General features: G+C 40.8%; 1 protein-coding gene across 1 annotated transcript in view; it reads left to right on the top strand.

Moving 5' to 3' along the window:
* Positions 1 to 17,025, top strand: part of TTC6 (tetratricopeptide repeat domain 6) — a 214,642-nt gene that overhangs the window by 8,131 nt on the left and 189,486 nt on the right. The window contains exon 2 of the mRNA XM_032344066.1: positions 2,623 to 3,564. Within this exon, the coding sequence (XP_032199957.1) occupies positions 2,638 to 3,564 (927 nt within the window). The 5' untranslated portion in view covers positions 2,623 to 2,637. The remainder of the gene's footprint in view (positions 1 to 2,622; positions 3,565 to 17,025) is intronic.

Genomic DNA, 17,025 nt, shown 5'->3' on the forward strand with positions numbered 1-17,025 from the left:
GCTCAGTGGGTTAAGCCTCTGCCTTCGGCTCAGGTCAGGATCTCAGGGTCCTGGGATTGAGCCCCACATCGGGCTCTCTGCTCAGCAGTGAGCCTGCTTCCCCCTCTCTCTGCCTGCCTCTCTGCCTGCTTGTGGTCTCTCTCTCTCTGTGTCAAATAAATAAATAAAATCTTTAAAAAAAAAAGAATGTGGATAAGATGATAAGCAAAGAAATGCAAAGCAAAATAAATTTTTTTCCACATTTAAGTGTTAAATCTGTCTTTTTTGGTATATGGCATAAAATGAAGTCTAATTTTCCCCTCCCCTGTCCTATAATCTACCAATTGCCTCAGCACAACTTATTGAATAATTCTTATTGACAGTTTAACACTGTTTTTACAATATAACTCATAGTGTTCTTAATTCTTTTGCTCAGTCTATGTGATGATTCTAACAATAGTATATCCAGTTTAATTCTTAGATCTGTGTAAGTTTTAATTATCTTGTTAGATTACTGCTCCCTCATTTCCCTTTTACAAATTTTGCCTAATCTATCCTGTTTTTTATTTCAAATGAATCCAGAATTACTTTTGAGAGTCTAAAAATAGAATTTGTAGATTTTGATTATGATGGCATTAAACCAACACAGTATTTTGGAAAGCCCTTATGTAATTACAATATTTGATTTTTTTTCACCAAGGGACATTAACTATTTAGTCACATCTTTTATGTCTTTTGGTAAAATTATAAACATTTATTTAGTTTAAATATGTTTCTCATTGTGTTTATTGCTAGATACTTTTAAAAAATTATAATAGAATTTTATCACTGTGTTTTTGAATGGGTCATTTTGGTCAAATGGAAGTTATTGATTTTGGTATAAAATTTTAAAAAATTTAAGTGTCTTGCAGAAATCTATTATAATTCTAAGTAGTTCTTTGGTTTAGAGCTTCTAGGTAGATAATAATATTTGCAAATAATGGTGATATTCCATAGATGCTTCTGCTTTATTTTTTTTAAAGATTTTATTTATTTATTTGATAGAAAGAGAGATCACAAGTAGGCAGAGCAGCAGGCAGAGAGAGAGACAGGGAAGCAGGCTCCCTGCTGAGCAGAGAGCCCGATGCGGGGCTCGATCCCAGGACCCTGGGATCATGACCTGAGCTGAAGGCAGAGGCTTTAACCCACTGAGCCACCCAGGCGCCCCTGTTTCTGCTTTATAATTTTTTTTCAAAGAACCTTGGCGTTGGGTTTCCTAAAAATACACAAATTAGTTTTTCTAATTCATTATTTTCTGGTTTTATTTTCATCGTTTTACCCTTATTTCTCAAAATTCCCCTCTTCTTGGCTTCTGTGGAACTCTTCCCGTTTTCCTCTCTTTTGCTCCTACTCATCCCACTTCCCAGAGATGAATCCCAACTACCAAAGAATCTGTAATTGGGCCCTTCTCTATTTATATTTCCTGTTAGCCTGGCTTTTGTTAATGACCTCAGATCTCTCAGGATCTAAAAATCTACTTCAGGATCATAGATGAACTGGCCCTGCTGAATACCAGGTTAATAAATACACATAACATAAAAATTTACCATTTTAACCATTTTTAAGTGTACAAGTCACTGAATAGCAGAGGTTTTATTGTGCACTTGGCTATGAAGAAGACTTCATCAAGATGATTTGAAGTTCCTATTTTATGAAGGATCTTTAATCACTTTCATTTACTCCTTCTCTGTGGCCAGATCCTGTCAGTTCTACCTGTTAATGTCTCAGTTTTCACTCTGCTCCATTACCAATGCCAGCCAGGCCTTATGCTCAAGCTGTGGAGATTCTTCTTTGCCTCTCTCCCTTTATTCTTTGTCCCCCTCAATATCCTCCAAGCTCCAGATCCTATCAAGCCATATTCTGTTAAAAGTTTTTGAATGGTTTTCAGTAGCCAAGAGAAAAAGTACGAATATTTGGCATGCGAGGCCTCATGATCTGGCTGCAGCCTACCTTGTTGCTGATCACCTTGCCCCTGTCATACAGTCTGCTCTAGCTCTGGAGGCATATTGAGGGAAGTGGGCTGGGTGAGAGATGGAGGAACCCACCACCAGTTGGAGAAGGAAGAGGAAACTGCCATCTTGGCCCAAGAGTAGGGATTTGGCCCTTACGTTGCCAGAGCCTTCATTTTTTTTTTTCCCCTCCCCAGAGAACCTGTTTATCTGGAATTTTATGTGAAAATGTCTCATTTTAAAATTGTTGGTACAAATTTGTATCTTTGAAAATTTTGGAGCAATTGTAAAATCTGTTCATGGGCTAGCTTCCCATCAGTTGATTGTCTCTATTCTCTCTTAGGGTTTCTTTAGATTCTCTCTGCCTGTCTCTCTTGTCTGGAATTGGGACATTGCATTATAGTCAAAAGAAATGTTAAAACCAATCGGAGTTTCAGGAATTCCTACTGTAAAAAAGATTACTGCTTTGAAGGTTTTCCATGGTTCCTGTGAAAAGGCCAATGGCTGGATTTAAAATGACATAAACTACTACTACCCACTTGGGCCTCTGGGAGCACACCGAGCATTGTACCTTAAGAGGTTTTTTTCAGTTCGACTTGTATTTATCGACATGAGTTTTGTTATAGATATGTAATATATTGTCCTTATTTCACAGGACAAATTAGCCAAGATGTCCGCAGTTTCGAAGCATTTTGGACTGAAATACAAAGAAGAATCCTACATCTTTAAAGAGCTTGAGAGGATTCGACAGGAAACTAAAAAGGATCTTCTCCAATTCCAGCAGAAGTTGGCCCCCAAGCCGGCTGTGGATGAAGCTTCAGTGTGCGGCCTCCAGGCCCCGGGCCCTGCCCCTCCTGGGGAGAAGGGCAGCGCCGCCTACGAAGGACCCCAAAAGCCATCAGGGTCCCCTCGAGCTAAAGGCCCTACGACCCTCACTGCGGCCCTCCTGCAGCAGGCGCCCCGAGGCGCAGCGCGGCCTCCGGCCCCGAGCGAGGAGGCCGCTCCTGGAAAGACCCGGCGGTTTCGCCCCCAGGACTTCTACGTGCGGAGCTCTGCGTTCCTCCGGCACCCGCTCCCGAAAAAGCCGCCGGTCATTGCCTCCAGGGCTGGCACGTCCAGACCGTTAGTCCCGATGCCGCCCCCAGCGGCAAGGGAGAGCCCCGGGGCGCGCCTGGGCGGGAGGAGCCCGCGGCCCACGGGCCTCAAGCCGGTCCCGCGTCCCGACCGGGAGCGCGGCGTGAAAGAGGGCACGGCTACGCCCGCAGCGGACCGCCAGGCCAAACCGAGGACGCGCAGCTCCATTTCCAGCCGGGAGGGCGACGTGGAGGCGGGCGGCCAGCGGAGGAGAGCCAGGGCTCACACCCCCTCCTTGAGCCGGGCCTTAGCCAGCCGACCGCTCGGGTCAGTTTCCGAAAGCCAGCGGGGGAGCATCCGGCTGGGCCGCTCGCGGGAGGCCGCTCAGCCGGTGCGAGTGATCCCGACTTCCATAGAGGAGATCATCGCCTCCTTGCAGTCGGAGGCCCAGCTGGCCTCCGACCAGACCATCAAAGAGCTCATCCAGAGTGTCCTCGGCGAGAACTACGACCTTAAAATGGAAGTAGGTGAACCAGAAGGAGAATTAATATTTTTCCTGGATAAATACAACTTAAGGAAACATTCATAGCATATTTAAGTGCATCGGGTGTGTTACAAGCTAGATAAGCTAGACAAACCACCGGGGGCTTATTCAAGGGCTTAGAATTTGGAATTCGAATTTTAAAATATTCCATCCAGGGGAGCGTATACTCTTTCAGTGAAAGAAATTGAGAGATTATCTCAAAAATTAACTCAAAGTACATTGGTTGTAGACTCGAGTTATAAATACATCACTGGTAACTTTTCGTTTCAAAGTCGTTGTGACTATTGAGTTTCAAAATAACAGATGTTTTCTATAGAAAACTCAGTCATTTTCTGTTACAGCTTGGGATTGGCAGTAAATTTTTACACTAAGCACATCACTATATTACTGTTAAGAAGTTGAATTTGTAGTTCTTTGATATTTTTAGGGAAAAATCACTCTTAATATGTACGTTTTTAAAGATTTTATTTATTTATTTGACAGAGAGAGAAGTGAGAGAGAGCAGGAGGCAGGGAGGAGGGGGCAGAGGAAAAAGGAGAGATAGAAGGAGAGAGGGGGTAGAGGGAGAGGAAGGGGTCGAGGAAGAGGTCGAGGAAGAGGGAGAAGCAGGCTCCCGGCTGAGCGAGGAGCCCCTTGAAGTGGGGCTCCATCCCAGGACCCCAGGATCATGACCTGAGCCTAAGGCAGATGCTTAACCAACTGAGCCACTCAGGCACCTCTCTCTTAAAATTTTTTTTTTTAATTTACTTCCTAGGCCTTCCCCGTTATAGAGATGCTAAGTGATTCTTTTGTGCCAAGCAAAATGAGATATTGTATGCATTTGTCCCAAAAACCTCATCAGGTGGATACCTATAAAAGCCCCATTTTATACAGGATGTTTCCTAGCTTTAGTGTTGTTAAAGGATTGGCTCAATGTCCCGAACTAAGAAATGGCAGAGCTGATTCTACCCCAGGTGGTCACACCCCAGAGACTGTACCGGAAACATTCCAAAACTGTCCATTCCTTGATTGTGATATGTACCCAGCAGGGAGCAAAGCTAGATAGGCTAAGTTAAGATATATATTTTTAAAGATTTTATTTACTTATTTATTTGACAGACAGAGATCACAAGTAGGCAGAGAGGCATGCAGAGAGAGAGAGGAGGAAGCAGGTTCCCGCAAGAGCAGAGAGCCCAATGTGGGGCTCAATCCCAGCACCTGGGGATCATGACCTGAGCCAAAGGCAGAAGCTTTGTTGTTGTTGTTGTTTTAAAATTTAATTTATTTCTTAATTAATTAATTAATTAACTTTTAAATATTTTATTTATTTATTTGACAGACAAATTATAAGTAGGCAGAGAGGCAGGCAGAGAGAGAGGAGGAAGCAGGCTCCTTGCTGAGCAGAGAGCCCGATGTGGGGCTCAATCCCAGGACCCTGGAATCATGACCTGAGCCGAAGGCAGAGGCTTTAACCCACTTAGCCACCCAGGCGCCCCATAATTCTTTATTTTTTATTAACACATAATATATTATTAGCCCCAGGGGTACAGGTCTGTGAATCACCAGGTTTACACACTTCACAGCACTGACTATGGGGAGCGCTCACCTTGGAGAGGGGCACATACCCTCCCCAATGTCCATAACCCAACCATCCTCTCCCTCCTCCACTCCCCCCCCAGGAACCCTCAGTTGGTTTTGTGAGACAGTGTTTTTCATTTTTTTCTTTCCCTACTCCCCAAGCCCCCCATTACTTATTTATTTGACAGAATCACAAGTAGGCAGAGAGGCAGGCAGAGAGAGAGGAGGAAGCAGGCTCCCCACTGAGCATAGAGCCTGATGTGGGAATTGATTCCAGGACCCTGGGATCATAACCTGAGCTTAAGGCAGAGGCTTTAACCCATTGAGGCACCCAGGCACCCCTGACAAATTCTTCATATCAGGGAGATATATGATAATTGTCTTTCTCTGATTGACTTACTTTGCTCAGCATAATATCCTCTAGTTCCATCTACATTGTTGCAAGTGGCAAGATTGCATTTCTTTTGATGGCTGCATAGTATTCCATTGTATATATATACCACTTCTTCTTTATCCATTTATCTGTTGATGGACATCTAAGTTCTTTCCATAGTTTGGCTATTGTGGACATTGCTGCTATAAACATTCGGGTGCACGTGCCCCTTTGGATCAATACATTTGTATCTTTAGGATAAATGGCCAGTAGTGCAATTGCTGGGTCGTAGGGTAGCTCTATTTTCAACTTTTTGAGGAACCTCCATGCTGCTTTCCAGAGTGGCTGCACCAGCTTGCATTCCCACCAACAGTGTAGGAGGGTTCCCCTTTCTCCACATCCTCGCCAGCATCTGTCATTTCTTGACTTGTTAATTTTAGCCATTCTGACAGGTGTGAGGTGGTATCTCATTGTGGTTTTGATTTGTATTTCCCTGATGCCGAGTGATGTGGAGCACTTTTTCATGTGTTTGTTGGCCATCTGGAAGTCTTCTTTGCAGAAATATTTGTTCATGTCCTCTGCCCCTTTCTTTATTGGATTATTTGTTCTTTGGGTGTTGAGTTTGATAAGTTCTTTATAGATTTTGGATACTAGCCCTTTATCTGATATGTCATTTGCAAATATCTTCTTTCATTCTGTCAGTTGTCTTTTGGTTTTGTTAACTGTTTCCTTTGCTGTGCAAAAGCTTTTGATCTTGATGAAGTCCCACTAATCCATTTTTCCCTTGCTTCCCTTGCCTTTGGCGATGTATGTAGGAAGAAGTTGTTGCGGCTGAGGTGGAAGAGGTTGCTGCCTGTGTTCTCTTCAAGGATTTTGATGGATTTCTTTCTCATATTGAGGTTTTTCAACCATTTTGAGTCTGTTTTCATGTGTGGTGTAAGGAAATGGTCCAATTTCATTTTTCTGCATGTTGCTGTCCAACACCAATTATTGAAGAGGCTGTCTTTTTTCCATTGGACATTCTTTCCTGCTTTGCTGAAGATTAGTTGACCATAGAGTGGAGGATCTATGTCTGGGCTCTCTATTCTGTTCCATTGATCTATGTGTCTGTTTTTGTGCCAGTACCATACTATCTTGATGATGACAGCTTTGTAATAGAGCTTGAAGTCTGGAATTGTGATGCCACCAACTTTGGCTTTCTTTTTCAACATTCCTTTGGCTATTTGAGGTCTTTTCTTGTTCCATATAAATTTTAGGATTATTTGTTCCATTTCTTTGAAAAAAATTAATAATATTTTGGGGCACCTGGGTGGCTCAGTGGGTTAAAGCCACTGCTTTTGGCTCAGGTCATGATTTCAGGGTCCTGGGATCGAGCCCCGCATCGGGCTCTCTGCTCAGCAGGAGGCCTGCTTCTCTTCCTCTCTCTCTCTGCCTGCCTCTCTGCCTACTTGTGATCCCTGTCTGTCAAATGAATAAATAAAATCTTTTAAAAAATTAATTGTATTTTGATAGGGATTGTATTAAATGTGTAGATAGCTTTAGGTAGCATAGACATTTTCACAGTATTTTTTCTTCCAATCCATGAGCCATGTTTTTCCATTTCTTTATGTCTTCCTCAATTTCTTTCATGAGTACTTTATAGTTTTCTGAGTACAGTTTCTTTGTTTCTTTGATAAGGTTTATTCCTAGGTATCTTATGGTTTTGGGTGCAATTGTAAAGTATCATATCATCTGTAAAGAGTGATATTTGACTTCTTCTTTGCCAATTTGGATGCCTTTAATTTCTTTTTTGTTGTCTGATTGCTGAGGCTAGGACTCTAGTATTATGTTGAATAGCAGTGGTGATAATGGATATCCCTGACATGTTCCTGACCTTAGTGAAATAGCTCTCAGTTTTTCCTCATTGAGAATGATATTTGCTGTGGGTTTTTCATAGATGGCTTTGATGATATTGAGGTATGTACCCTCTATACCTACACTTTGAAGGTTTTGATCAAGAAAGGATGCTGTACTTTGTCAAATGCTTTTTTTTTAGCATCTATTGAGAGTATCATGTGGTTCTTATTCTTTCTTTTATTAATGAATTATATCACATTGATTGATTGTGGATGTTGAACCAACCTTCAGCCCAGGAATAAATCCCATTTGGTTGTGGCGAATAATTCTTTTAATGTACTGTTGGATCCTATTGGCTAGTATTTTGGTGAGAATTTTCACATCTGTGTTGATCAAGGATATTGGTCTGTAATTCTCTTTTTTGATGGGGTCTTTGTCTGTTTTGGGGATCAAGGTGATGCTGGCCTCATAAAATGAGTTTGGAAGTTTTCCTTCCATTTCTATTTTTTGGAACAGTTCCAGGAGAATAGGTATTAATTCTTCATTAAATGCTTATTAGAATTCCCCTGGGAAGCCATTTGGCTCTGGGCTCTTGTTTGTTTGGAGATTTTTGATGACTGCTTCAATCTCCTTACTGGTTGTGGGTCTGTTCAGGTTTTCTATTTCTTTCTGGTTCAGTTTTGTTAGTTTATTCAACTCTAGGAATGTATCCATTTCTTCCAGATTGTCAAATTTGCTGGCATATAGTTGCTCATAGTATGTTCTTATAATTGTTTGTATTTCTTTGGTGTTGGTTGTGATCTCTCCTCTTTAATTCATGGTCTTATTTATTTGGGTCCCTTTCTTTTTTCCTTTTTGATAAGTCTGGCCAGGGGTTTATCAGTCTTATTAATTCTTTCAAGGAACCAGCTCCTAGTTTCATTGATCTGTTCTACTGTTCTTTGGTTTCTATTTCATTGATTTCTGCTCTGATCTTTATGATTTCTCTTCTCCTGCTGGGTTTAGGCTTTCTTTGTTGTTTTTTCTCCAGCTCCTTTAGGTGTAGGGTTATGTTGTGTATTTAAGACCTTTCTTGTTTCTTGAGAAAGGCTTCTATTGCTATATATTTTCCTCTCAGGGTTGCCTTTGCTGTGTCCCATAGATTTGGAACAGTTGCGTTTCATTATCATTAGTTTCCATGAATTTTTTCAATTTTTCTTAATTTCGTGGTTGGCCCATTCATTCTTTAGTAGGATGCTTTTTAGCCTCCATATATTTGGGTTCTTTCCAAATTTCCTCTTGTGATTGAGTTCTAGCTTCAGAGCATTGTGGTCTGAAAATATGCAGGAAATGATCCCAATCTTTTGGTACCAGTTGAGCTAGCACCTTGACAGTCATCATTCAATACTCTAGATCTATTATATTACCCATGTCGGTATTGATTAGGTCCCCATCCATTGGTACTGCCTATTTTTTCTTTTTTTTTTGTGGTGGGTTTTTCCACCTTGTCATTTTATCCAGATAAGAGTATATGGATGAGAGAATAAAATATTAAAAGAATGGCAAAGACCCCATAAAAATGTGTGTTTTATAATCAGAAGAGACCCCAAATCTTGGGGAGAGGAAAGGGGGTAAAAAGAAGTTAAAAAAAATTTAAAAAAATATATTAGACTGGTGAATAGAACAGAGCCACCCACTTGATTTTGGGTGTATTTTGGTCTCTTAGAAGAAACTACCTTCCAAAATTTTAAAGAAAGAAATATACACACACGCGCACGCTCGTGCACACACACACACACACACACACACACAGTTAAACACGATGAAGGGATGGAATATGAGTAAAGATGAAAATTTAAAAAAAATTCTGAAAAAGGAGTTAATAAGATAAGTTGTTTGGGAAAAGAGAGAAAAAGAAAGTGGAGAGAATTTGCTCAGGCTGGAGACGAGAACAAAGCCCTGTGCTAGATTGCTAAATTTAGGGTATATTTTGATCTATTATAAGAAGTTGTATCCCAATGTTTTTTTAGAAGAAAAAACCCTATTTGTACACAAAAAACAAAGTTAGATACAATAAAGGATAAAATATGACTATAATAATGAAGGTTCAAAAAGATTTTTTTAAAAAATAAAGGTATTTTTAAGATAAACTAGTTAAAAAACGTTAAAAGAGGAAAGGGCATAAGTTAATAAAATTGAAATAAGAACAAAAATAAAATTTAAAAAATTTAATTAACTTTGTAAGATTAAACAGTCATGGAGAGAAAGCCATGAATTCCATGCTTTGCTTTCCTTCCTCTGGAATTCCGCTGTTCTCCTTGATCAGTGAGCTTGGTCCTGGCTGGATTTCTTGCTGTTCTTCTGGGGGAGGGGCTTGTTGCAGTGATTCTCAAGTGTCTTTGCCTGAGGTGGAATTGCACTGCCCTTGCCAGCGGCCCATCTAAGTAATCTGCTTGGGTTCGCTCTCGGGAGTTTTTGTTCCCTGAACGCTTTCCATAGAGCTCTGGAGGATGGGAATGAAAATAGTGGCCTCCCAATCTCTGGCCCACAGGAGCCGAGAGCTCAGGCCCCACTCCTTAGTATACCTTTGGAGAAAAGTGCTCAATCATTCCCATCTCCCATTCTCTGGCCACACTCTGAGCTCACCTGGCCTATGATGGAGTGTTTCTATTTCTGGCGCACAGCCCCGTTTGGAGTCTCCAAACCCAGCAGATTCCTGCTGCTCCCCGAATCTGCCACTTGTGTGTTCCCTGCTCAAAGAGCAGTGGCCTGATGGTGCCACGGATCACAATTTAAGGTAACCCCCATCTGAGAGCTCACTCCTTGTCTTTGTCTCTGTAGCCGGCTTAATACCTGTGAGCTTTGCTACACTCAGACACCCCTGATCCTTCTGTGACCCCATAGGACCTGAAACCATTCTGTCCCTGTGAGGGCTCCATCCCCTCTTATCTTCTGGAGCAATGTCCCTCAGTGGAGCAGACTTTTAAAAGTTCTGATTTTGTGCTCTCTTGCTCTCCTGCTTGCTGGGAGCTGGTCCCTCCCCCAGCAGTATATCTCCCTGTTGCTTCAGATTCACTTCTCCGCAGGTCCTACCTTTCAGAAAGTGGTCAATTTTCTGTTCCTAGAATTGCTGCTCTTCTCTTTGACCTCCTGTTGGATTTTTAGGTGTTCAGAATGGGTTGATAATTACCTAACTGAACTCCTGTGACCTGATGTTATCTCAGCCTGCTACTTCTCTGCCATCTTGACTCCTCCTTCTCCTGTTAAGTTTTAAAAACCTTAAAGGCAGGGACGCCTGGGTGGCTCACTTGGTTATGCTGCTGTCTTCTGCTCAGGTCGTGATGCCAGCGTCCTGGGATTGAGTCCCACATTGGGCTCCTTGCTTGGCAGGATGCCTGCTTGGCAGAAGCCCTGCTTCTCCATCTGCCTCTGCCTGCCACTCTGTCTGCCTGTGCTCACTCTGACAAATAAATAAATAAAAACTTAAAAAAAAATAAATAAAAAAACTTAAAGGCAGAGGCTTTAACCCACTGAGCCACCCAGGCACCCCAGAAGTTAAGATAGTTTGTCCATTTATCTAGACTTTGTTTTGACAGGGACATTCAAAGAAAAAATAGTAACAAGGGAATCTGGGTCTTACAGAAAGACAGAGGGAGGAGGGGAGAAGAAGGGAAGGGGGGAGAGTGGAGCGAAAGGCAGAAAAGAAGAAAAAAGAGACCTAGTTTTTTGAGAATGGCATTGAGGATGACTGTAAGAGGGAAGAAGATTCTGTTACTGTTCTTAGCTGTGGCACCAAACCTCTTGTTAGTATACAGAATACTGCTGCCACATTATGTCTTTTAAAAAGTTTCAGCCCCAAAATACACTCTAGGCTGTAAGGAATGTGATCATAAAGCCCATTAGGGAACAAAAACATGTAAGGACAAGAGTCCCCAGTGTTGTCTTTGACCTAATGTTTGTCAGCAGAATAGGACAAATGTTTTTACTTAAAACCCACACCTCCTCATACTTACTCAACAGATGAGTGTGGCTGTTTTAGGGCCCTTTCAAAATGGGGATTTCTTTTCTTTTTCTTTCTTTTTTTTTTTAAGATTTTATTTATTTCTATGATAGAGAGAAATCACAGGTAGGCAGAGAGGCAGGCAGAGAGAGAGAGAGAGAGGAGGAGGAAGGCTCCCTGCTGAGCAGAGAGCCCGATGTGGGACTCGATCCCAGGACCCTGAGATCATAACCTGAGCTGAAGGCAGTGGCTTAACCCACTGAGCCACCCAGGCGCCCTCTTTTTTCTTTTTTTATTATGTTAATTTAGCCACTGTATGGTACATCATTAGTTTTTGATGTATTGTTCAATGACTCATTAGTTGTACATAACACCCAGTGCTGTGCCTGGGTGGCTCAGTTGGTTAAGAATCATTCTCTGGCTCATGTCATGATCCCGGGGTCCTGGGATTAAGCCCTATGTCAGACTCCCTGCTCAGCAGGGGAGTCTGCTTCTCCCTCTCTCTCAGTCCTTCCCCCTGCTTATACTCTCTCTTCCTCTCACTCTTAAATAAATAAATAAAATCTTAAAAAAAAAAAAAACCAACCCAAAACACTCAGTGCTCATCACAACACGTGCCCTCTTCAATTCCCACTTCCCTCCCCTCTAAAACCCTCAGTTTGTTTCTCAAAGTCCATAGTCTTTCATGGTTTGTCTCCCTCTCTGATTTTTGCCCCTTCAGTTTTTCTCCCCTTCCCCTATGGTCCTCTGTGCTATTCCTTATGTTCCATGTATGAGTGAAAGCATACAATAATTGTCTTTCTCTGCTTGACTTATTTTATTTAACATAATCCCCTCCATTTCCATTCATGTCAATGCAAGTGGTGGGTAGTTATCCTTTCTGCTGGCTGAGTAGTATTACATTCTGTATATGGACCACATCTTCTTTAACCATTTGTCTGTTGAAGGGCATCTCATCTCCTTCTGCAGTTTGGCTATTGTGGACATTGAGATGCATGTGCCTTTTCTTGTCACTACATCTGTATCTTTGGGATAACTACCTGGTAGTCCATTGCTGGGTCATAGGGTAGTTCTATTTTTAACTTCTTGAGGAACCTCCATACTGTTTTCCAGAGTGGCTGCACCCGCTTACATTCCCATCAACAGTTTAAGAGGGTTCCTTTTCTCCACATCCTCACCAACATTTGTGGTTTGCTGTCTTATTAATTTTTGCCATAATAACTGATGTTAAAGGTGGTATCTCTTTGTGGTTTTGATTTGTATTTCCCTGATAGCTAGTGATAATGAGCATTTTTTCTTGTGTCTGTTAGTCATCTGTGTGTCTTCTTTGGAGAAGTGTCTGTTCATGTCTTCTCATTTTTTGACTGGATTATTTGTTTTTGAGTGTTGAGCTTGAGAAATTCTTTATAGATCCTGGATACCAATCTTTTATCTTTAATGTCATTAGCAAGTATCTTCTCCCATTCTGTGGGTTGCCTCTTAGTTTTATTGACTGTTTCCTTTGCTGTGCAAAACATTTTTTTATTTTGATGAAGGTTCAGTATGGGGATTTCTAGTTAGGTTTTGTGTGGGTCTCACAGAAAAAATAATCAAGAATGTGCACTGACAAGCTTTAATAGAGAGAACGAAGGTCTCAGTGCCTGCTCCTGTAGGAAGTAACTCTGTGACATAGTCAAGGTACTTGAAAAAAAAGAGGGGCCCATATTAGAAACTGGCTCAGAGTCCTGCACAGTTGGGAAAAGTTACATTTTCAGAGCAAGGGCCAGAAGAGGAATGCCTTTGCTCTGAAACCCATTTTGAGGAGCTCAAATAGAATAAAATATAAGAAGAAAAAGTGTCAAATGAGGAATGGATAGCAGGACAGTGAATTTTGTTCTTTCTGACATTTTATTTGTCTGTGTTTCCTTTCGTGGTGCTTCAGCTACCTGAATTATTGAATGTAGAAGAGGGGTCAGGAGCCAGGGACAGTAATGCTGTGTTATAGGACTTAGCCTGTATCAAATGCCTTAGTCCATCCCTGCTTTCCATTATACTGATTTTGTGCTTTCATGATTTTTAGTGCTTTAGTGATTTCGTTTTTCCTTTTTAAATTTTGCTTTCTCCACCCCAAGGATTTCAGAAGACAAACCTCTGTATTATTTTGAATAAAAGTGCTTTCAGAAGTTTTATTAGGGTAAGAAATGACTGTGGCTGGCTAGGTAGGTGATAGATTGTAATAAAAAATGCAGTTGTTAAAGTAGTATCTAAATTATGGTTTTAAGAATTCCTAAGATGATGATGATTAGATTTTATTTATTTGACAGAGAGACAGTGAGAGAGGGAACACAAGCAGAGGGAGTGGGAGAGGGCGGAAACAGGCTGAGCAGGTAGTCTGATATGGGACTTGATCCCCAAACTCTGGGATCATGACCTGAGCCAAAGGCAGATGCTTAACAAATGGGCCACCCAGGCACCCCAGAAATTCCCAAGATAGAATAAGTCATTTGTTTGAAACATTTATAATTTTTATAAGCAACATCCTTTCCAAGATAAGGAATATGGTTCTTCACTTTAGGTATTTTACCTTACAGTCACACAGCAAATCTCAGAGGGAAAGCTGGAGGAAAAGACAATCTTGGCAGGATGTGTTGTCTCTGTTTAGAGCTTGAGCAAGGCCATTCTCGACCTAGCATTCAGAGTTTCACAAACAATAGGCCAAAAGTTGCTTAGAATGCCTGAGGATTAAATTTAGCTGTCAAATGTAGGTCAAACATACGAACCAAGTTTTCTCATCCATAACACTACTGACATTTTGGGTTAAAAAATTCTTTGTCATTGGTGGCTGATCTGTGAATTGTAGGTTGTGAATGACAGTAGCACAGTCCTCTTACTTCCTTACCCCTGCCCAAGTCATGACAATCAGAATATATGTATGTTGCCAAATGAGATCCTGGAGAGTAGGGCACCCTCCCTCCACACATTAAAAGAATCACTGGCCTAAACAATATGAATAAACCATGGCAGGAAGAATAGAAATGTTATATGGTCCTATGTTTGCTTTACTGAGGAATCAATTATTCTCAAAATACATTCTAATTATATGAGACTAAAATTCAGAGACTACCTTCCAGATATTAATTGAGGATGAAGGAACCAGCCCAATCTTGCTCCTTTCATGTGTAGTTGCTTTTTGCCACAGACCTCAAAAGAAAAATGGCTTAACATGACCTAGGTAAGAAAGAATTTATGTTCTAAGACCTCCCATGAACAAATAATGTATAGCTCACAAATGTTGTAACATAAAATTTATACCTACTTAAACTTCAGGGAAAATGAAATAGATGTACTTTCCCCTACTTCTTCCCCACAGCTAAGTTCATTGTATATAAGACAAATATGAGAATACTCCAAAAGGTGGAGAGAAGAAGACAGACTGTTTAGGGACTTTGGGTTCCAAGGAATCACATACTGATGCTTCCTTGGGCTTTCTTTTTTCCTCCTATCCTTTAGACTTGGAGATAAAGAAGCTGGCAAGCTAGGAATGCCAATGGATACAGAAAAAGCTCCAGTGAAGGGCAGCTCTCTTTAGCCAAGTGATCAAGAAAGGGACAGACTATAAAGACAAAACTTTTAGTCAATAACTGCTATTCAAGCCAGAAAAAGCAGGAAAAAAAAAATCTATGGCCCCATCTCCACCCCACCAGCCAAGGCTGAATGGGGATCCTGGACTGTTAGTCTCACCAGACTGTAACAGGTTACCCCAGACTTCTCCCCACTGAGGTGATGTCAGTGGAAAGTTAAGACTTTCAACACTGCTAAACAGTAAAGAGGCTACCCTCTTCACTCTCCCTGTGTCACTGGAGCCTGTGTGGGGAACAGTAGGAGATAACCCTATCCCTTACAACTAGGATGGTGGCAGTAGAGGCCTAGTGGGAGCCAAGAACTCCTACTCCCACTCAGTAATAACAAGGAAGCCCCGACTCCTGGTGTCAAGAGAGACCAAGTTAGAACCTGTACTGCTACCTCTACCTGGTAGTAATCTCCTCTCCCAACTACCCCTATTAGAATAATGCCATAGGAAGCCACCTAAAATAGGAAGTTTAAAAGAGATCCAGACTCTCATGATACCCAAATGTCTAGGTTTCAGTAGAAAATCACTTGTCAATGCTAAGAACCAGGAATATCTTGACTTGAAAGAAAAAAAGATACTTAATAGATGCCAACATTGAAATGAGAGAGATGTTAGAATTATCTGACAAAGATTTTAAAATGACCTTCAAAGAGAATGCTTCATTAAGCAATATGAGCACATTTGAAACAGGGAAAAAATAGAAAAGAGTTAACAGGGAAATGGAAAGTCTCAGTAAAGAAATCAAAGATACAAAGAGGAACCAAAGAAATTTTTAAAGATTTTCTCTATCTATCTATCTATCTATCTATCTATCTATCTATCTATTTGAGAGAGAGAGAGTGTGAGCATGTTCATGTGAGCAGGAGAAGGGGCAAAAGGGGAGGGAGAAGAAGAAGAAAAGAATCCCAAACAGACTCTGCTCTGAGCATGGATCCCAACACAGGGCTTAATCCCACAACGTGGAGATCATGACCTAAGCTGAAACCAAGAGTCAGACTGAGTTACCCAGGTGCCCAATTAAAGGAAATTATTAGAACTGAAAATACAATAAATGAAATAAAATCCCAGTTGATGGCTAAACAGCTGAATGGAGAGGCCAGAGGAAAGAAACAGTGAATTTGAAGATGGAACAATATAACCCAGTCAATCTGAACAACAAAGACAGTAGACTAAGTAAAAAAAAAATGTATAAAACCTGAGAGACTTATGGGGCTATCACAAAAGATTTAACTTTATGTCATCAAGGGCCTGGAAACTGAGTCCCCAAACCAAAGAAACCCAAAAGAATCCACACCAAAATAGAAAAGTCAAACTTCTGAAAATTAAAGAAAACAATAAAGCCTTTAAAGCAGTGAGATACAGTGTGTTACCTATGGAGGAAAACAACTTGAGTGAAAATGGATTTCTCATTAGAAACTCTGGAGGCCGGAAGGAATAAGCACAATATCTTTTAAGTGCTGAAAGAAAAGCACTGTATATCCAGAATTCTGTATCCAGTGAAATTATTTTTCAAGAATTGAAGGGGTAAATCAAGACATTCTCAGAGAATTTGCCAATAGCAGTTATACCTTAATGGCTAAAATTAATTATCTAAAAAGAAAGGAAATTATTAGAAAAAAGGACACCAGGAAGGAATAACACAATAAACAAAAACTATGGCTAAATGCAACAGATTTTCCGTCTCCTCTTGAGCTTTCTAATTTGTGTTTGATGGTTGATGCTAAAATTATAACACTGTCTGATGTGGTTCTAAATGTACGTAGAGGAAATTTAAGACAATTATAAACAGGGGAGGGTAAACAGAAATAAAGGAAGATAGCATTTCTATGCTTCACTCTAACTAGAAAATGACAATACCAGTAGACTGTGATTAAGTTATGAATACATATAATATAATGCCTAGAGCAGTGACTTAAAAAAAACTATACAGCTTCACTAAAAAACCACTATAGATAAGTCAAAATAGAATCATAAAAACCGTTAACTCATAGGAAGGCAGGTAAAAACCAGAGAAATGAAAAACAGAAAAAAGAAAACAAAAAATAAAGTGACCACTTTAAATTCTAGCATATTGATAATTACAGT

The sequence above is a fragment of the Mustela erminea genome, chromosome 5 (assembly GCF_009829155.1).
Source record: "Mustela erminea isolate mMusErm1 chromosome 5, mMusErm1.Pri, whole genome shotgun sequence".
NCBI lineage: Eukaryota > Metazoa > Chordata > Mammalia > Carnivora > Mustelidae > Mustela > Mustela erminea.